We start from the raw sequence: 22,145 nt of genomic DNA on the forward strand, positions 1-22,145 counted from the left end.
AACCAATGGACTAGATCACAGGTAGATTTCCCTGCTGTGTTACTCAGCTGATTAGTTGAATCAGGGGTGTTAGCAGGAAAAACACAAAAATGTGCCCACTTTTAAATCTCATTTCAGATTCAGTGAAGGAATGTTTATGAGTCTCAAAGCATGAATCAGGCAATAGAACAATAAATCCATAAGTTATTACAGACACATGAGTGTAGAGTTAATATCCGGATGTCCTCAGAATGCAGTCGCTGCTATACCTCTCAGTAGTGACCAAACATTTGCTCCATATTTTAAATCAAAACTCAACAATCCGTGATCCCTTGAGCCGCCAAGAAGTGCAAGGTCGCCACATTATAGCAGATGCTCACAATCAGCAAAGGCTTTCGCAACTGGAAATTACCATTGTCATTTATGAAGATAATTATTATAATTCTCCATGTACATCAAACCATTACCAGTGTAGTGTATCGGAAATAAAGGCCCAATTAAAAGCTTGCTTGTGGAACATTTATTGCATTCACTCACTCTCACGCTCGGCTCTCTGAGAGCTTCCACCTTTTTAAATAACAACTAAAACAACCACTTACTTCTATAGCAAAATGTAGATATGAACGAGACGCCAACATTACAAAAGCCCCAAATCAATTTTGCTCTTAGGATAATTGGCACATGGTGATGCAATCTGGTCCCCATTCAATGCAGACGCGGAACCTGATTATCAAGCAGAAGCGTCACTCCGCTTGGATCTCTCTCTCTCTCTTTTGTTTTCAAATCTAATAACTAGGTGGAAAAAAGTTGTGTCTGAGTATTTAGGATTCTTTGCACTTCAGTATCAATATTCTATTATTATTAGAGATTATTACAGCCTTATATGTGGTAGAAGCCCTAGAGCTGTTAACTGCTTAAATGTATACTTAGATTACATTCCCGGCTAAAAAACAAAAACTTCATTGCATGAAATCAATCATCAAAAATCAACAGTGACCTCAGAGACCCAAGTGTTTTATAAGCTCTTTTGCATGCTCAATGGTCTGAACTCAAACTATAAGGTTATAAGATAAAGATTTTTCCTCACAGAAGACATTTTGTTCTACTCTGTGTTAGATACAGTAGCTAATAAATCAGTATATGTTTATTATGATGTTTAATAAATAGATGTACATATTTTACCTATTATTTATTAATATCTAGTATCCTGTAGCATACTTTGATATAACTGTAATGTGGATAAAGTAAAACAAAAAAAAAAAAAGCAAAAAATAATCAATCACTCAATCACTGAAAGTACCACATAGACTCAGAGATAATCCTAAACCTGAACAGCACTCACACTGTCAACATTTGGGAAAGTCAACTCTGTCATTAGTCAGTATTTGCACAGACCTTTTTACTGGATTGCTGGTTCAGTAACCTGGAGTGCACTGTATGGTCATCGGTGTAACTGGACCAAACGTGAATAAAAGTTTGTAATCTTCAGCAAATGACACAAGGTGAAGAATGATCAAAGGGTAAGCAAAGAGCTTGCTTTTCTTTAAAAATGTATAGCATGAATATTTGGTGTTATTGAATGCATGTGTTATGATTGTGTGCCTACAGTGTTTTAGCAGCTGTGGTTGGCCTGCTGCCTCTGTCTTTAAGCCTGGAGTTAACAGGATTGTTCGGGAGCTTCACTTCTCCCAACTTTCCGAATGCGTACCCTAATAACCAGCTCATTACATGGAACATCACAGGTCCAGTGGGTCACAGACTTCGGCTGTACTTTACCCATTTTGACCTGGAGCCCTCTCTTCACTGTGAATATGACTACCTGCAGGTACTCTCCAAGATGACTTTAGTGATACATATGTTGCAACTGTGAAAAATGGAAAATGATGAAAATAGACTGAATATAACAAGTCAACCAACAAGCATTCACACCGATTCCAATGCAAACCTATTTACCTGGTATGAATGCTACTGATTTGCACTCTTGACCTGTACACATGACTCATTAGCACTGCAGATGCTGCACATACAGTGTTATAATTACTAACAATGCATTAGGCCAATTAGACATAATCTTGATGGGGTAAATGGAAGTCTAATTAGACCCTTAATTACAAACCTAATTCAATGCCTTCAAACCTAAACACATGTCTAATCAGTTTTTTTTTTTTTTTTTTTTTAAGAAAAGAATCATGACAAGTACAACAGTTCAGGGAAAAAATGAAATCAAAAAGGAAGTTATCGTGTTATGAATCCCATGCTTTTGTATCAAAAAGGATTCAAAACAGAAGTTTTGTATCATCGCAAATAACATAAGACACAAAATTTCCGATCTTATTTGTATTCTCTTTTAACTGCACAATAATTTCCACAGACCCTCTCAGTATAGATTTATTTCAAGAACATTATCTAAATGTGTACAATAATAGTCTATTTATTAGACTTTAAATTCTTTCTCTGTTCCTGAATATTCCACAAAAGGAACACCTATTTATAGGACAACCTGTTTTTGAGTTTTTGAGATATTTTTGAAGCCCATACAATTTAAGTGACCATCCAAGTGAACAGACAAATAACTGTAAGAATTCTATGGTAAATATAATAAGTTTGTAAATAATGGGTTGTAATTTTTATCACTGCATCACAACCAAAAATCATGGATGAATTCATATGCTTTAGAAAGTCTTTTCGCTGTTTTTCTCTCTCTGGTTTGGCAGGTGATTTCAGAGGGCAATGATACAGTCCGATTTTGTGGTGAGAATAAAAACAATTATGAGGATTCCCCAAAGAAAAGCAATCTGTACTCCTCCACCAACACAATGTCTGTGATCTTCAGATCAGATTACTCCAACGAGGAACGGTTTACCGGCTTCCAAGCATACTACGCTGTAGAAGGTGAGAATTTATTGTTACTTCTGGGGCTTTGTGGCTGTACTACTGCCATCCGGTCTCAGGTCTATAGAATATATTCAGCAGCACTATGTGTGAGTTCAAAAGTTGTAACCATGTTCTTTGGTAAACAATAATGGCATGATATTAAAACAACATTAAGGGTGAAACAGTGGTGCAGTGCTTCCAGAATGATCTTCAGTTCAATCCTGAGCTCCGGTTCCTGTCTGCTCTCCTTGTGTCTGTCTAGGTTTCCCCTCACCATCCTAATCTAAACTATGGGCTATGTCCTAAATTGCCCCTAGGTGGTACTGTGTGCAATGTCCCTTCTAAAAAGCATGTTCACACCCTGCCTTCTTGGCATAAGCTCCAGATATGGAGCAGAGATGGAGCAATGCTAAATTTCCATCTCTCCAATGGCTGGCACATTATTACTAATGAAGCACATCTTCCACAGAGCAATGTGCTGATGATCTTTACTACAAAGTTCCTGGGCAATCTTCACAGCAAAAATCTGCAGTTTATAGTCACGCATGAAAATATGTCATCTTAAAGAGAGGAAAGTCAACAAAAATGGTTATGTGCTTTGAGCTGTGAGGTTTCCTGGGAATTATGCAGTAAATATTAGCAACATGTGGCAGGATTTAACTCAGATGGTAGGGAAATGCCTCCACCAAAGCTAGAATTGTAACCATCCAACAATTGTTAGGTTCTGCTAGTCAGATAACACTCTGGCTATTAAGCATCCAGCCTGAAAAATATTAACAAAGACAAGGTGATTGTTTTCCAATCTTCAACATCCAGTTTGTGGTCACTGTTGCCTCAGATTCCTGCTCTTGGCTGACAGAAGTGAAACCTAATGTAATCTTACAGTATAGTATTGCATCAAGGTTTGATGTGTTGTGCACTCTGAGATGCTTTTCTGTTTGCCACATCTGTAAAGAGCAATTTTGACTTACTGCCATTAGCCTTTCTGTCAGCTTGAACTAGCCTGACCATTCCCCTTTGGCTTCTCTCATCAACCGGGCATTTCATGCTAGAGAACTATGACTAACTGGATGTATTTTTGCTCCATTCTGTGTAATCTCTGGAGACTGTTGTGAGTGAAAATTCGAGGATATCAGAAGATTCTGATACAACTGTGCCACAGTTAAAGTCAATGAGATTTCCCTTTTTCTCATTCTGATGTTTAACGTGAACTTAATATAATATATTTAGTTTGGTATTATGAGAGAAATGACGTGAAGAATCATAAGAGGAAAGAGATACATCTATACAAAACCTTTACTTTCTTACTTAGTTCAAATGGAAGCCCTAAAAATACTTTCCATAAACTCACATTCTGAATATATTGCAATAATTAGCTGTTGCAAATAAGCCATAACCGATGAACATTTTCAATGCTATGTGCAAACCCCAATCTTCACTGTGAGAACGGCTTACTCATCACAGAGAATATACAGTGTGTAGAATGAAACTTTTTTCAGCAAGAACGCGGGTCCTAATTGCTCGCTTTCTCTCTGTGCACAGACATTGACGAGTGTGTGATTACGGTGGATGGAGAGCCTGTGTGTGACCATTACTGCCACAATTACGTGGGGGGCTATTACTGCACTTGCAGACTGGGATACCAGCTCCATGCCAATAAAAGGGATTGCACTGGTAAGGATGCAGAATGAGCGTGAACAGTGTGACCTTCAATTAATTTGGTGGCTGATCACTGAAGCAAACGAGAAGCATTTGTATTAATACTGGAGTGCAATGGATTTGCAATTTGCTGTGTTGCATTTGTAACAGTTTGCATTCGTGATGAACGATGAAGAAGCTCTAAGTCCGCAGATAATTTTTCACTATTATTTTAAATGCCGTTGGTGCTGACGGACCCCAGAATCATTTTTTAAACAAATCTTCATATATATAGCTAGTTACTGTAGCAATAAAACCTGTCCATGATCCCAAATGTGTCCATGACTCTTTATGTTTAGATATTTCTTAACGCTCCCTCCTGTCGTTCAGATCAGTGCACAGTATGCAGCGCACCATTGATTATTTTCCACGCTGAACTTTGCCCCTTTGGCAATTCATTCTAGACAGTTGTTTTCTTTTTGTTATCAGCAATGCTATAGACCTATTTAGTGTGTATCAACACCCTTGTGCCCTGAAGGCAACATGTACAATTGACCCTGTCAGAAGCTGCTGATTACAGTAGCACAGGCCAGAGTAGAAAATACAGCTTAGAAAAAAAAAAAAAAGGATTGCAAAGTTTCCTTTGTAACTGAACGTGAAATGTCTGAGGGTCAAAGAAGGAGCGTGTGCAAGCATGTGACATATTAATGCATTTTAATTAGCAAGTTATACAAAAACAAGCTTTAAAATGATTAGATGAGTAACCCATAAAGTAGTGGATCCTCACTGTGGAATCATAGTCCTTGTTATTATATTTATTATTGAGTTCTAATAATTATTAACCTGATTAGCCAAAAAAAAAGCACCAAAATATTGAATAATGATCAGTGATAACATCCGAATAGATTTATTATGTTCGGAGCAGGATCTACGAAATTTATTCTACAGTTAAAGGGGTGCCAAAAGCTTGAGAACCCTTAGCTTAAGGTCCCATAAATAAATACAGAAAGTTGTCTTGAGTGAGCTTTGTGATCATTACCATGTCTGAATATGAAACACTACATCTCTTTGTCAGTCTGAGACTAAGTTAATCACCGTACGTTCCTGAGGGAACAGCAGGATGGCGAGCAGAAGAAAATTGATACCTGTTTGCTGCTTTAATAGAGTGATGATGGTGGGTAATTAATCACAATTACCAGCCTTGACGTGACTCTTAATTATTGCTCTCCGCCGAAGAAAGTGACATCACATTATGCTGAGGAATGGGGACATGTACCTGCATCTGCGTCTCCCTAATTATCTAAATTACCTAACCTTTGTCACCTTTGGTAGAGCCTCTGCCTTTTGTCACATTCTCCTACGTTTGTTGTGCTCGAAAATGAATTGTAGCAGTTGGCAAAAACAGACAGTGCTCATGAGTCTACTGATTAAAGCTGTGTAGTGACAATGAAATGAAGAAAAGTGATAAGGATGACTGCTATTCATATTAAGCACCGCAGAGTCTCAAATCAGATTGGTCAGAAGGTGTTGATTCATTTACTATAACTTCAACTACATAGTCTAAGTTTAATAATAATAATAGCCAGATTCAGTGCTGTTATTTAACAAAGAAATACATATTAACACCATTCTGTAAGCAAAGTGTCATTTCTTTAACATCTAATGTCATATGTACATTTTAAAAAAGAAATCAGCTTGTTTTGTGGACAGTTCACAAGATAAAATGTGAGAATCAGGCCCGGTGTTCCACATGATAGATAGATAAATAGATAGATAGATAGATAGATAGATAGATAAATAAATAAATAAATAAATAAATAAATAAATAAATAAATAAAAGTAAGAAGGAAACTGTAGGATGTGCTGTTATTGTGCAATAACCAGCTCTGTGGATTTAACAGTAAGCTTCACACTAGACCACATCACATCACCCCAGGCTAAATTCTGTATGTCAGAGAAAGAGAGAACGCATATTAATAATAAGAAGAAAATGAAAAACTCTTTTTCCTTTCTGTAGTGGAATGCAGTGGTCAGGTGCTTTTGGACAGGTCAGGTGAGCTGACAAGTCCACGGTATCCGCTTCCTTACCCCAGAATGAGTCAGTGCGACTACACCATTCGCCTGCCGGACGGCTTCCAAGCGAGCCTTGATTTTGTGGATATCTTTGACGTGGAGACTCATCCAGAAGTTCCCTGTCCTTACGACATGCTCAAGGTTGGTGCTGCCAGGAGATTGCGATATCCAAGTATTAAAATGATACTAATTTATTTTTTTTTCAAACTGTCAGTAGTTAAAGTCATATTTTAGCTGTACAAATCAATGAAATCAGCTAATCAATTAAAGATAACATTAAAATAGTCAATAAAGAGTAACCTTTACATCCATGGTGTTGCTTCTGCAATGAAAAGAAATTAATGAAAGCATTTACATTTGTTTGCAATGTAGATTTGAGTTGTAAAAGATGTTAGTGTGTTATATTAAAAATTATATTATATTATATTAAAAATATTAAACTTTTCTATATATTAAATCTTCACCAAATGAATGATTATAAATGTTTCTTTGTTAAATAACTTTATTGTTGTATCAAGTATTAAGTATCAGGTCACTGATGTCCAGATCACTGATGTGAATTATGCTACAGAAGAAATGAGCGTATCTAATCTAATCTAATCTAATCTAATCTAATCTAATCTAATCTAATCTAATCTAATCTAATCTAATCTAATCTAATCTAATCTTCTGATTTGAAATAAAGATGGTCCTATTGTCAGAGCTGCTGCTATAGAAAAATCTTCTGACTAATCAGAATCAAGTAGAATCTGTGCTATAAAATACCTCAAGATATAATATAATATAATATAATATAATATAATATAATATAATATAATATAATATAATATAATATAATATAATATAATATAATATAACTAAACTAGAACAGTAATTTCTTATAACACAAACAGGCAAGACGAATGATATGAAGTTTTAATGAACATCTTCTTGGGGGTTTTGTAGTATGTATATTAGCAGACACATCTTTGTTGATATGCGCTGTACACCTCGTCCTATCTGAAGCTCTGATTCGAACCAAATTTCCGGATGTAATAATGAATGTTAAGTCAGGCGTCTGCGAGCTGCACTTAACTCTGACATCTTATTTAAAACTAATTACTCATCTTCGATCATAACTGCGGGTCTTGAGAGACGGCATGCGCGGCTAAATGAATGTGTTGTAATAAGCGGTAGGAAATGTTATTTATTTATATTTTTATTCAATTAAAATCTCTGTTTAAGACGAGAAGGCCAAGTGAGAGTTACAGCTTTCTTGCATCAGAAAGCTGTAACAAAATACAGTAGGAAGGCAGAGCAAGATTATATTTAATATGGGAATAATGTCATCATAAATGTTAACAAATATTATTCAACACATAATTACTAGTCCATGAAACATGAATGTGTACTGTGTCTAAATATAGATTTTCTCTTTTACAAAGCTGATTAAAAAACCATAGGACCTGTGATTGTAGTTGTCACACGTAATCACACAATAGTTGTTTTTTTCCCTTTGTCTTTATCTTAATTTTGTATAATAGAGGCTCTAACAATGCTGAAGATTTTTTTTCCCCCTCCCTCATAAGCCACACATATTCCTACGTATTGTTTTCTTTGAAAATAGAAATAGAAATTGTAAATTGCTCTTGTGTAACAGAGTACATTATGTAAGCAGGCTTGATAAATTACTAATAAATTATGCTGCAAATGATCTGCTTATGGTCATAACATCTTCCAACTGTGTTTTCGTTTTGAAAAATACTTCGCAAAAACAATCTTCTTTTCTTGACTTTCAAAAAATCTTCCAAAAATGATCAATACATCTTCATTGAACATTTATCACTTATTGTCACATTTGGTACATGATGTTATGAGAACTCTTTATCCTGAGTATTATTCTGAATGCACGAACCAAACATCATTAAGTGAAACATCTGATGAGTCACATAATACGAGCGGTTTGATGGATCCAGGCATTATTATTGAGAGTGATTTAACAATGTACTCTCACAAATATTAATTACAGGTTCACTTCAAATAATTAGCAGTTTGTCCATCTCCAGCTGGTTGTGGCTTACTTTGCTTTTATACCAAACTAAGCAGTATTTATCTCTGTATGTAAATGAACTGTCTTTATATTTGTTCAGTTGCTCTCTCTCTCTCTTTCTTTCGGCCTTCTGTCTCCTCTTTAAAACAAACGCGGGTTCGTCAGGCATGACGACAGCCATTAAAGTGCTCCCCAAGCTCCACTGATCAATGACCCGAAGGCCCATGAATAAACAATATATGCTCTCTCATGCCTCTTTAAACTGCCTGTCTTTATTTCTCCCAACGGATGTGTAGATGCACTTTTCTGGGCATTTATCCTCTAAAACAGTCATGTTCTGCTGGCTAAAACAAAGTCTGTTTTGTCTCTGATCGAAAGATCGCTGCAGGTTTAAGGGAGTACGGCCCATTCTGTGGAACCACACCACCGGCTAGAATCGAAACTGGCACTCACGAAGTACGTGTGACTTTCTGCTCAGATGGCTCGGGAAAAAACAGAGGATGGAAGATAAAGTACTTCAGCACAGGTAGCCTCCGAGCCACTGGGACTTTAATAATGTTTTCAATGTTCTGCTTCAGTTACACATCTTTATACCACAGTGCTTAATTCTAATATCTGATTGGGCAGGAGTTGCTGATTAATTTTGCGATATAACAGCAGCTCTGACAGTAATGCTACTGCAAGGCAAATCACAGGTTTATATTAATATTACACAGGAACTTGTATCATGGAGGCACCGCATCAGTGGATTAAAACGTGTATAGCCATTGACATGATATTCTTGGGGTGGAGATGTTTAGCATTTGTGGAAGAAGTCTCCAGTGTCAGTGCTTTGTATAGTAGTGAAGCCTTAACGACAATTTTCAACTGTTTATAGCTGCTATTATTTACAGTAATAACACTAACTCACTTATCACACAAATGTAAACACAACATAACTATAAACTTAATAATAAAAAAAAATACGAATAAAAAGTACAATATGTCATTCTTTATATAATATAAAATGCAATAAGAGTGGCATAAGAGAAATCAAACATTTCAGGATTTTAGCAAGGACTCTGCTTCATGGCAGTAAAGCATCATGGTGATGACAGCTGAGGCACCAAATTATTTTCCATTTTTGAAAACATACTCTTCCATGGTTTATGCATGGAGACAAGGAAACATCAGCAATTCGAATGAAGACACTAACAGCTTGGATTCCTCACTACACATCTAAATGTATACTGCCATTTCATTACAGCAATGTTGGATGACAATGTTTATTGTTCCTTTCTCTCTCTCTCTCTCTCTCTCTCTCTCTCTCTCACACACACACACACACACACAGCCAAACCTTGTCCAAACCCTGTGGCTCCTCTCCATGGCCGTGTTCACCCGCAGCAGGACCAGTACATCTTAACCGACACTTTCAACGTTACTTGTGACCTCGGTTATGAGTTAACTCTGGTATAAAATCTCTGAGTTTACTTTTTGATGTGGAAAAATTAGCACATGAATATGCTCTTTTGGAGGTTAAAATCACTTTTATATCTTTAGGGTGATGAAAACCTACCCTTTTACCAAGCCACATGCCTGAAGGGTGGATTTTGGGATGGTCCAATGCCTCTCTGTACATGTAAGCAGACTGAACCTAAAAGAGCATGAAGTGTACAGAATTGTCAGTGGAGCTTTACTGAAGGAGCCTTTACACCTTAAAGCCTGATGTGGACTAAACCAACAGATTCAAGACAGACATAAAATACCATAAATATACTATCTTATTATTTGTATCAAATTCTGTTTTAATCCAATGGATGTGTATTATTAATCGTTTTTCTTTCTCCGGCAGTGGTTGACTGTGGAGTCCCCGATAATGTTAACAATGGAAGTGTCCAATTCACCACAACCACATATACATCTCAGATCAAGTACAGCTGTGAAGAATTGTACACCACGAAGGACAGTACCAATGGTGAGAGCTTTTTATTATATAACCAAAATATGCACAGCAAAGAATACATATTAATTGTGTGGAAGCCTGGGACAACCATTTGACATTTTCTGCTATATACAATTCTGATGTCTAAAGCCTTTAATCTTAATCAGGGACATTCTAACAGCCAGTATCTTTGCTAATGACACAAAGCTATCCTACTTGATGAAAGCTTAACATTCAAATCACACTTATCTAACAAGGCTTTAGACATTTTCAGGTAGACTTACTAAGATGCTGAGTTTGTTAAATTGTCTTTGTTTCTAGTTGTTTTTGATTTTTGTTTCTAGATTCCAATACCCATGATGTCGAATTATGTCATAGACATAAAAAGCCAAGCACCCAGCAAACAAGGGAAAAACAAACATTCCTAATTTTTTCATGAACCAAAAACAAATGTTTCCACCCTGTTCCAAAAAATAATCTGTTATCCTTGGCAACCTCACATTTGTGAATTAATATTTAAGCTTGTTCCCTGACTATTTAGGAGTCTACACCTGTGGTCATGATGGCTTCTGGAGAGACACACTGGGTACAAAAAGTCCTCCTGACTGTATACCAAGTAGGTATGCTAATGGAGTTATATCAGTGAATAGAAATGAACAGTTTTCTTAGAATAACTGGTCTAACTTGTGTGAAAGTCTGTGGGAAGCCTGCAGGGAGACTGGCTAAGGTGATTGGAGGAGAGAATGCAGAGAAGAACGAGATACCCTGGCAGGTAATGATCCTGAGGGGAGGTCATTTAAAGGGTGGTGGTGCTCTTCTTGGAGATGACTGGGTCCTGACTGCAGCTCATGTTCTGCACGATTATGGCGACTTGTCCAACCTGGCAGTGAAAGTAGGCTTGGTCAAACGCTCCGATCCCAAAGCTGTGAAGGTGATGCTAGAGGATATCTTTATACACCCAGGATACCATCACAATGGGCTGAACTTCAACAATGACATTGCTTTGATCAAACTGAGGCACAAGGTTCCTATTAGCACAGCCATTATGCCAGTGTGTTTACCTGGAAAAGAGGAACGATTTGTGCTGAAGACTAATGACTATGGGACAATAAGTGGTTGGGGAGTATGGCAAATGTCCAGCAATCGCGGTTCTCATAATCTAAAGTTTGCAGAAATACCCGTGGTCGACTTTGGAGAATGTAAGGCTAGGTATGATGCCCTAGAAACCTCAAATGGGAAGCTGGTAGTAACAGACAACATGATGTGCGCAGGTTTGGAGGAGGGGGGTGTGGATTCATGTCAAGGGGACAGTGGTGGGCCGTATGTATTCCTGGACAAACAAAGTCATAGCTGGTACATTGGTGGCATTGTGTCCTGGGGATATACATGTGCCAAAGCAGGGTATTATGGGGTGTATACAAAAGTGACCAATTATATCACTTGGATAGAAGACATCATGTCACAAAACAGTTAAATAAACAGACATTACTGTACAATGTATATGGTACCTCTTGTTTATTTTGGTCTACAGTTTTTTCCCCCCAGAACAATAGCTTTGTTGATTCATTGCCATGAATACCTCTAGTTGTTATAATTATTAGGCACTTAAGTGGATTAAAGATACCACTTTGGAAAACACCACTGCTCTTGAGGGACTTTTAGCAAAACCTTCAACAACCTGTTGCATTTGAGTGGATCTCAGAAACACGGGATGTAATGTAGATATGTTTAAAAGGCAAATGAGCAGCCTGAGGCTTTCAGCTTCAACATAATCACTTACACTCATTTAACTCTTATGCATTATGCATTTGATGCCAATTTCACAACACACGCTTTCGCTGTGTGACCCATTCAGTCCTCTTGACTTGGGTATAATTGCCTCTCCATTGGCTTCTAGCACTGCTTTTTCTCCACTTATATTGTCTGTCATCAGAATTTTAGCAATGTATGATCTGGTGTTAAATGAGGAGGTTACAAAATGATGCTGTGCATTTGCAGGGTGTCTGATTCTGGGTTTATGCTTTGTTGGTGATGGGCGCTGGATAACAGGCAGGTGACGTGCAGGTCGATGTTGGTGTCGGACTCTTTTCATGAGAGAGACCATGTATTAACATAGAAATAATACCAGATTTAAAAAAAACCACCAAATTCTCAAATAAAGCCATGTAATTATTTATTTATTTATTTATTTATTTACTACATTAATTAAAGAAACAAAACATAGTTAAAAAATAGAATATTCTATTTATAGAATATTAATATTTATAGAATATTAATATTAATATATATAAAAGTTATTTAAAAAACATAAAAATACGTTGAATACCAACAGACTCTGCAGTGGGAGCACTGAGAGAGATGATGGCAACATTAGGACTATAATTCAGTGGCAGGGGGTTTGATCTGAACGCTGGAGAACTGAGTTCCAGCCGGCTATTAAAGCTTTTAAGACAGGAAGACTTATGCCACCGGAACTACACCCCATTCACAGTCCTCGTTCAAGGCTGTGATGCTGCATACAGAACACCCGTACATTAAATCCTTAATCAATATAGCAGCATGCTGCATTTCACACGTAGACTCATGACTAAGAGTTCATGTCAAGAAATTGTGCCGGTTTCAGGGTCACTGGGCTGTTTTCATGCGTGTCGTCAAGCATACTGGTCAAGCTCTTCTCCAACACCACTCTGTGCTCATTACACTGTAAGGCGGAGCCACGTCCTCGGGAGCGACCTCAGTGCTTTTAACAAGACTGTTCCACTCAACCAGTGTAGCTGTCCACCGAGGAAAAAAAAAAACAAACATTTCCTTCATTACACACAAAGTGTTCTGCATTATTAGCATCTAGGGTGAATCCATACACGTGAATCCAGGCGCTCTAACAAGCTAAGTCCGGCTTTGTGCAAATTCTTGTAAAATCTTTTGATTGTATAAATCAAAGACCTTCTTAGACAGAGATATGAAATGAAATATGAAGAGGATTGAGACTTGAATTCAAAACGGCACACAACAGAGACACATGGCTTATTTCATGAATAGTTTATTAAATGTTTTTAGATGTTTGTGTCCATCTAGGTTTAAATTCCTCAGCAAAACGAGAAATGTCAGTCAGATATCATTGGCTCGGTGGTGATAAATTGGATTTTGTGTGTTATGGGGAGAAAGGAGATGAAGCTCATGTTGCATTTCAGTGCCTTCTGTGAAAATCTAAATTTAATGCCATGCATTTCCAAGTCTAATGCATTTCTTCATGAGCAATGGTTTGAATATGTGTGGTGGTCTGGGAAACCTTTTTAAAAAAACCTTTTTAATTAACAATGATGTTGATATATTTTATTTCATTTTTCCTATCATTCTACAAAGACCATGTTGGCATCCGAACATGATTTCTTCACACAGTGGATGTCAGGCTTTGATCAAGATGCAGGACATAAAGCCTGAATCAAGTGAAGTGAAATGGGCAAAAGCCTAATCAGCTCAGTTTGTAATCACATAACCGGCTGTCAAAACGTCTGTGGTGCTCCTCATCCAGTCGGAATGAAACCTGAAAAGCAATTTTCTCCTTTTTCACTTGTGGGTGAATAGAAAATGCATTACCTATGGTTGCATGCGAACGAAAAACGCATTTCAGTTCACGAAAGCCTAGAGTTTTCTGATCTTTCTAAACACAGAAGAATGAAATTTCACCATGTAAAGGGTTCTCCAGGCTGCCACACATACAGGACAATACTCCAGCTATACTCAAGTATTTTCCAGAATCACAAAATTTCCAAGTGACAGTAAAACAGTATTAGAGGTTGTGTACCTTTATTTAAAAAAAAAAAAATCAGAACTTTATGATCAGCTATAAAGCTTGTGGAGTGCCACATTGCAAGTCGCAGGTCACCTTTAATAACCAACATTATGCATAAATCCAAGACACCTGACGTTAGTATGCAGATATGCAACGTTAAAGACGACGAATCGAATTTTCACATATGATTTGTTCGAAATCTCTGATGTCCAGCCTCCAGTGCTCTCATGGTCTCACGCTTCCAGACTCAAAAGTTGCTGTGATTAAACACAGACTCATAGCAATGACATCATATTGCTGTGAGACACAGTATATTGCAAATTACTCAGAAAGTCGTTTGGTACAGTTGTAACTAATGAGGTTCGGCGGAATCAATACTTAATTAGGTCACCTTTAACACCTGTTATTTTTTTATTCTCCCTTGGAGTCTTGGTGATGTTGTGCCTCAAAGGATATCATTCTGAGAGGACTTGTCCAGCTTTTCAACTAATTCTGCACTCGGTACAATGATACTGAAGAATTCACATGAAACACATTGAAATAGAGGTATGTTTTAATTATGTAAAAAGCATCCCATCAATTGTTATAATGGCTCATTATATAAAACTGTCAGCATTGTGGTAAAGCAGATATATAAAACGTCACAGTTATAATAAAACTCTTTCACTTTGTTTGTAAGTCTTAGTCATAAAAGGCATTTTCTATGTGCTTCAAATTAGAGGAATTTAGTAGTGCTCTCATCATGTCACTTTTTTTTTGCGGGTAACACGTGACTTTGAACAGCTTTGACCTAAACAGAAATCAAACCTAATTCATGTGAGAAGTTTGTCGAACAAGATAATAAACCAATACACATATGATGTCAAAAATGATATACAATCAGCCAGGACTTGCATCAGAACATTTCTGGAGTATCAAAATGACTAGAATTAGACTTAAAACAATATGACCCTGAATAAAGGAGTGTATCTCCAGCAAGGAAAAACCCTGCTTGGGTTATTTTCTACGTTTAGCTCCGGTCTCCTCTTTCTGTAGCCGTGTTGTGGAGGTGGAATTGCTGCACTGCGAGTGAGCGCTGAGTGACTGCATGGCTTGGACCTGCTGCAGACGTCTACTCAGTTCTTCCTCACAGGCTTGTAGTAACACGGCAGTCCTGTCTCTGTCCCAGCCCAGCTCGCCCATCATTGTCTCCACTCCCTGTTTAAGCACCATCTACACACGCAGAGATATATATCAAGGCACTGTGCATTCAAAACTCGCTCGCCGTCGAGTATGTTCCGGAGCAAGTGTGTCATAAGCTGCTATAATTTTCCGCCGTTAAACGATCAATCTTCATTTCCATGCTTCAATGCAGAGTTTTGATTCAGATCAATTGTGCGAATTAAAGTAAGCAATAACTGAAAAACAAAGTAAGCAGGGTTGTAAATAGGCTGCGTTTGTGTGACAGAACGATGAAGAGAGCGAGTGCCCCCATGTGGAATGGAAATGCAACTGCAGTAAAACAGAGCTTGAGCTGTGGGGTGGGGGGTGGGTGGGTATTCCTGAACACGACCATTCATATATAATATATTCAAAATATAAATGAAAGTTATTTAAACAATACAACATAAGGAAACTTCATAGCAGTCAAATGTCTTGGCATGAAACCAATAACCACAGAAGTAGACAACAACAGTGAGCAAGCTACCTAAGTGCATTAATAAAGACTATGCGGCATGAAAAATATGCGGATTACTTCTTATCCGTTCTTGATAATGTTTCTAATGAAGCACACTGTGTTTGCGACCTCGGCAAACAGACACCAAGTTGCTGCCAGACGTGTTTGCTACGAGACGTGTCAAAACATTATTTAGGACTGTGACAACGTTTAACTGTAAGGGGGCCACGTCTTGTGCTCTCAAGAGTTATATGACGACTTTGAGCTGCACCACCAATGCGTGTAGTTCAACATGCAAAGGCATCTGGGTGGAGTGATATTATTATATCATCAAGTTGGCTCATAGCAGTGTGTATTTTCTTCCTCTTATCTGTTGGCCAACTATGAATGAACAACTAATAATCCAGACATGAAATCTGCTTGTCCCTGGAAACCTGGGTTTGTCTGCCTCTGATCAAGCTCCACAAACATATATGTGCCTTCAGATCATGATAGCTATAATATTTCGAGACCTCACAGTTGTTGAACATGGCACACTAGTTGGATGTTGAAAGTAATCTGCAAATATATTATGCAGCTGTTTCAGCAAAATAACAGATGTTGCATATTTTTGTTATTTTAAATTAAGAAGCATCAGGATTATTTAATAACACTGAGAAGTGCGCAGTCATGTAATGTATGACGGGTGTCACCCTTTATAACCGCAAAGCTCCCCAGTAGATCCAGGTTAATATTACTGTAGTACTGTTGATAGTTTGTGAAGGTCAAGATGAACTGATTAAACAGGTGGAATCAGGTAAACCTGATGACCCATGATTATTATTATTTTACATCGTTCCAGGAGCCAAGACATGACATCTGCCATATTCAGATGCTTTTGGTTGGCCTTGCAGTTACTTGAAATTCTGCCTCAAACCATTCTGAATATTCCAGATAAAGAGCTCTAAAGCGTGAACATGAACCCTAAACAGCTTGACACACCCTTCTTCTAATCTGATCAAGATATATAGATAGTGTAAAAAAGGCTGGTGAAAAGACGCTGGTCCGGTACCTGCAGTTCCTCGTTGGAGAGTCTCGTTTCAGGACTTGTTTTGCTCTTCAGAACCAGAAGTGTCCTAGAGTTAAACCCTACAGCTGAGTCCACTTCAGTGCTATCCACCACATCCAGTGCTGTTTCACCTGCAAGACAGGAACTATAAAATATCACAATAATCTACAACAAATAAAATACTGTTGGATCATTTAAACAGTTCCTGTACTGTCACCAGCATCTGCAGTATTGCCTAGGATACACTACAGTACACTTCATTGTTACTGAACAGTTTCATCTTTCACAGCACAATGGCACCACCTTTTGGCTGCAGGGTTTCTATAAGACATTACATTTTTTCAGTGTCACTAATAATAGCGTCCATCATATCAGATTTCTACCTTGTTGCAAATCCTGTCTGCGCTCTTTATCCGCAACCTTCAGATAGAGCTTCAGCAGCTCTTTGGACTGCCGCTCCTCTTCTCTGCGGTCTAGCACTCTCTGCAGGGTATCCTGTAAATGCCGGGTTTTCTGTTCTGGAAAACCGAGCGCTGAGGCCAGGACTGCGCAGGGTACAGCCACCAGACTCTGTAACAAACACATGAAATGCATGAACACGCACACTAATTAGCAGCAGTTACACCACAGCGCTGTTGAATTGTTAACTCTGACTGACCAGAAGGTGTGGATTCATTGTCTTTAACAGCGGAACTGAGAGTAGTTCCTCTGCTATGCTGCAGACTGTATTCAATTACTGTGCTGGGTTTGATCTGGTGTTCTTCACAGGAACTTGAAAGTGGATTCTTCCTCATAATCTACGGTGGTGTTATTTAATGAACAGATTTTTTCATAAGAAACGTGTATAATCATTCATATCATGCTGCTTTCTATTTTTAATTTTAATGTGTTGGGCCATGCTGTCTTCCATTTCCAATGAACAGCGTGCATTTTCATATTTTATTCCTTACTTATTTATTTATCAAGGCTTCAACAGCAAGATTTTGCTGCTCACGTGGCTAGAGTATGTATCTATTCTTTAATTTATTAAAAGTGTAATAGGATGCAACCACATCACACCACCCATGTTCTTATAAGTAGCTATTTTAGGAAGGAAACATGCTCACATGCCCACTCATGTTTTATTCCTTAAATAACCCACTCTTTCTTGCAACGGGTCAGGAGTAAGGAAAAAAAAAATTTAACACACCTCTAGATCAGCCTCAGACATAAGAATGATGCTGGCCAGGTCCTGACGCAGCTGGTCAGCCAAACCGCGCCAGGGATCTACACTGCCGTGTGCGCTGTCTACTGTGTCTCTGCCCATGTCAAAAGACTGCCTGAGCCATGCCGTGCCTCCGTCAACTACAGAGAACAACAATCCTGATCAGGATTTGAGACTGAGACTAGCACCAAAGAAAAACTTTTCACCCAAAGACATTCATACATCGCTTTGCAGGCTTCCACATCTCTTTATCTTGCAAGAACATGAATTTGGTGTTCGGGGGAAGACACAAGAAGTAGGTGTTGTCTTCAACAATGGTTCCATCATCGTCAAGCACCACAGACACCGTTGTGTCGGAGCTGTAGCCCAGGGCTTGAATACCTATGGGATGAACACGAAAAGATTTAGATTAGAAATTAAACCTGAATTTTTAAAAAACAGGAGAAACCTGTGCCTGGATGTCATACCTCAGGCAATTATAATCATCATCACCATCAGAAGAAGAAGCAGACTACTTCTGTAAAAGCATTACCAGAAGTGGGCAGGTCTCTGCTTGCATTTAAGGAGACAGGTACTCAGACAAGCAGCGACTAGCCATGGAAATTCTCTTTCTTTTTCAGAGAGTCAGATCATTTGACTCATAACAAATAAGAACCAACTCTTTTGGTCTCGCAAATGACTCATATCCATTTTTCGACCATTTTTTCCCCTCTGAGGCAGAAACTGTGTAATGAACTCTTACTCTATGATCTACTGAATAAAATACCATTCACTTGGTTCACAAGACACTCATTTGTATTAGTGTAATGTGTGTATATTTGCATTGATGGTATTGTGCTGCTGAGTTGGTGCTTCATTAGGAAGATTTGTTCCAATCTGCTTAGATAATCAATCACCTTCCATAATATAGTGACCATATACAGTACATCTTCAACAAGCAAAGACAAGAAAGAAAGAATAAGCGAGAAAGAAAGCAGAAAGCAAGAAAGAATGGAGGTAGAGAGAGAGAGAGAGAGAGAGAGAGAGAGAGAGAGAGAGAGAGAGAGAGAGAGAGAGAGAGAGAGAGAGAGAGAGAGAGAGAGAGAGAGACAGACAGACAGACAGAGAGAGAGAGAGGAGAAAGAGAAGACAGACAGACAAATAGAGAGAGAGAGACAGACAAATAGAGAGAGAGAGAGACAGACAAATAGAGAGAGAGTGAGACAGACAGACAGACAGACAGAGAGAGACGGACACAGAGAGAGAGAGACAGACAAAGAGAGAGAGAGAGAGAGAGAGAGAGAGAGAGAGAGAAAGATAGACAGAGAGAGACAGTCAGTAAGATAGAGAGAGAGAGAGAGAGAGAGAAAGATGGACAGAGAGAGAGAAAGATAGACAGAGATAGACAGTAGGTAAGACAGAGAGAGAGAGAAAGATAGACAGAGAGAGACAGTCAGTAAGATAGAGAGAGAGAGAGAGAGAGAGAGAGAGAGAGACAGACAGACAGACAGAGAGAGACGGACACAGAGAGAGAGAGACAGAGAGAGAGAGAGAGAGAGAGAGAGAGAGAAAGATAGAGTGAGACAGACAGACAGACAGACAGACAGACAGAGAGAGAGAGAGAAAGATAGAAAGTGAGAGACAGACAGACAGAGAGAGAGAGAGAGAGAGAGAGAGAAAGATAGAGAGTGAGAGAGAGAGAGAGAGAAAGATAGAAAGTGAGAGACAGACAGACAGAGAGAGAGAGAGAGAGAGAGAGAGAGAGAGAGAGAGAGTGAGAGAGACAGAGAGAGAGAGAGAAAGATAGAGAGTGAGAGACACAGAGAGAGAGAGAGAGATACTGAATGCAAGCAAGATAACTCTTTAGACTCGGACAAAGAGTCGATTCAGTGAGAAATAATAAAAAGCAGCAGATTTCGTTTCGCGTGGAATAAAATTTCATTATGGATGACTGCACTATACTCTAGTAATTGTTTAATGTTTAAACGTTTACTAACGTGCTTATAATAAAACTTATTACTTAATACGATCATGTTTTTAATGATATAAATATGAGATGTGATAGTAACTATAGCTGTGCACTTTACACCGTTCCACACCACTCGCACTGCCTGGTTTTTGCCTGTGTTCATTTGTATAAACGTAAAATACGAACACAAACAGATACAAGTCTCTGCCTTACCCTTTGCCTTGAGCTGGCTCAGTGAAACCACCACCACTCCGTAGTATTTCTGACGGGTGAAGTTGCACACTTTACACGGCTTTATCTCTGACATTATAGTTATTAGTTACACACGAACACACATTCAAAATCCCCCGTCAGCTATACTCATATTCAGAGACGGTGTATCAGTCCACCTTGCTGTAGTTTCAACACTTCCCTGCGAGCTAACGTTAATTATTTGCTTTAAATTCCACTCCGCCCGACGCGTTTCCTAGCGCTTCCGAAACGCCTACGTACAAAGATAAGATCAACTTCCTTGAATCCCAATTTACTTCACAGTTGCTAGATATTACACTACATAGGTTAAAACCGCCATTTTATTTAACCCTCTCTAGTGTGCTACAGTAGGGAGTGTAGTGCTATTTGGGACGACATCGGTCCTGGATCAGCTAGTTAGGTCTGACAGACTCGTGTTGAAGAGATGCAGTTAGCTTAGCTTTCTAGGCAGTCCGATTAGCCGTTGTAGTTTCTACGATACGACAACTCGTCCGCCATATTGGAAAGGGCATAATACTATCGCAAGTCTATTAAAAGATGCGAGTCTGTACTGATAAAATGCAATTTAATTTAATTCATTTCAATTCAGTTTTATTTGTATAGCGCTTTTAGCGATGCACATTGTCTCAAAGCAGCTTTACAGAGCATCAGAAACAAAAAACATAGTGCAAAACGTTCTAGATGTTAGACAAAATCATCCCTAGTGAGCAAGCGACTGTGGTGAGGAAAAACTCCCTTAGATGGTATGAGGAAGAAACCTTGAGAGGAACCAGACTCAAAAGGGAACCTCATCCTCATTTAGGTGACACCGGAGAGTGTGATTATAAATTATTCTAAACAATGAAGAGCGTGATTATGAACAATGTCCTTTCTGCAGTTTCTGCAATTTTTGGCAGAATGTTAGTGTGTGTATTAATCAAGAGGTTGTGGTCATCCTCAAAGTCCACATAGAGTTGGCAGCGTTGCTTTGAATACCCAAATCCTCACAAAGCAGAATCCAGTTACAGCTGGTCCACCTCTAGATGCCTCAGGATCCTCGCAGGGTTGGCTTCTTCTCACTGAAGGTCTACTGGAACTGGCACAATATCTAGATGCCTCAGGATGGGTAGAAAAAGGGAAACAAGTGAAAAGGAATTAGCGTAGCTGCTGTTCATAACATTAGCAAGCACTAGATGATAATGTGAATTAAATCAGATGTACTGGAGCACAAGTTTATGGGATGTATTATGCCTGGCTAAAGAGATATGTCTTTAATCTATGTTTAAACTGGAAGACTGTGTCTGAGCCCCGAACAGTGTCAGGAAGGCTATTCAAATGCTTAGGAGCTAAATACGATGATCTTTTTTTTCTTTTTTTTTGTTTCTTCGGTAGACAATTCTTACGACATTAAAAATTACAGACTATGCAAAGCTCAATAACTATACGATTGTTACCTTGTATGTGGCCAAAGGATGAAAATAATATCAATAGTGCAAACGTGTTATTCAAATTATGACACAGATTTGTATTAATTTTTACTAATTCTTCTCTCAATCACAGGACAGCTTTTAGACTGAACAGTTTGGTTCAGTGGCCTGTTCTCAGTGAGTGACAGCGCTCCAATTCATGCAATTCAAATGCACTAGTTGGATGGTTTATAAGTAAGTGAAGTTTTCCCACCTTAGACGTAACACATCCAAAAACCCTATGCTTTGCTGAGTCAGACTGAATCATTCATTGGCTTTTT

The 22,145-nt window shown here is 38.4% G+C and overlaps 2 protein-coding genes across 2 annotated transcripts; one reads left to right on the forward strand and one right to left on the reverse strand.

Annotated features, from left to right (window-relative positions):
- The first annotated feature begins 1,328 nt into the window (after nucleotides 1-1,328).
- masp2 (MBL associated serine protease 2) lies at nucleotides 1,329-11,991 on the forward strand. The gene is made up of 11 exons (XM_058410681.1): nucleotides 1,329-1,499; nucleotides 1,588-1,804; nucleotides 2,694-2,871; nucleotides 4,396-4,527; nucleotides 6,509-6,705; nucleotides 8,972-9,119; nucleotides 9,927-10,045; nucleotides 10,136-10,214; nucleotides 10,428-10,550; nucleotides 11,059-11,133; nucleotides 11,213-11,991. The coding sequence occupies exons 1-11, from the start codon at nucleotides 1,489-1,491 to the stop codon at nucleotides 11,989-11,991; spliced, it is 2,058 nt and encodes a 685-aa protein (XP_058266664.1). The 5' UTR covers nucleotides 1,329-1,488.
- Nucleotides 11,992-12,925: 934 nt separating this feature from the next.
- Nucleotides 12,926-20,669, reverse strand: dffa (DNA fragmentation factor, alpha polypeptide). The gene is made up of 6 exons (XM_058410682.1): nucleotides 20,381-20,669; nucleotides 18,442-18,600; nucleotides 18,205-18,359; nucleotides 17,399-17,585; nucleotides 17,019-17,146; nucleotides 12,926-15,522 (listed from the first exon to the last, which is right to left on the reverse strand). Exons 1-6 carry the CDS (start codon nucleotides 20,472-20,474, stop codon nucleotides 15,307-15,309), a joined length of 939 nt encoding a protein of 312 aa, XP_058266665.1. The 5' UTR covers nucleotides 20,475-20,669; the 3' UTR covers nucleotides 12,926-15,306.
- Between the last annotated feature and the right edge of the window lie 1,476 nt (nucleotides 20,670-22,145).

This window comes from Hemibagrus wyckioides, linkage group LG15 (assembly GCF_019097595.1).
Source record: "Hemibagrus wyckioides isolate EC202008001 linkage group LG15, SWU_Hwy_1.0, whole genome shotgun sequence".
Lineage (NCBI taxonomy): Eukaryota > Metazoa > Chordata > Actinopteri > Siluriformes > Bagridae > Hemibagrus > Hemibagrus wyckioides.

Coding starts and splice junctions, on each gene's coding strand:
- dffa (XM_058410682.1), bottom strand. CDS start 20,474: ATGTCAGAGATAAAGCCGTGTAAAGTGTGCAACTTCACCCGTCAGAAA. Junction 18,360..18,441: donor GTGGAAGCCTGCAAAGCGAT/GTATGAATGTCT, acceptor TGTTCTCTGTAG/TTGACGGAGGCACGGCATGG. Junction 17,586..18,204: donor TGTCTGAGGCTGATCTAGAG/GTGTGTTAAATT, acceptor TGTTTGTTACAG/AGTCTGGTGGCTGTACCCTG.
- masp2 (XM_058410681.1), top strand. Junction 2,872..4,395: donor AGCATACTACGCTGTAGAAG/GTGAGAATTTAT, acceptor CTCTGTGCACAG/ACATTGACGAGTGTGTGATT. Junction 10,215..10,427: donor TCCAATGCCTCTCTGTACAT/GTAAGCAGACTG, acceptor TTTCTCCGGCAG/TGGTTGACTGTGGAGTCCCC.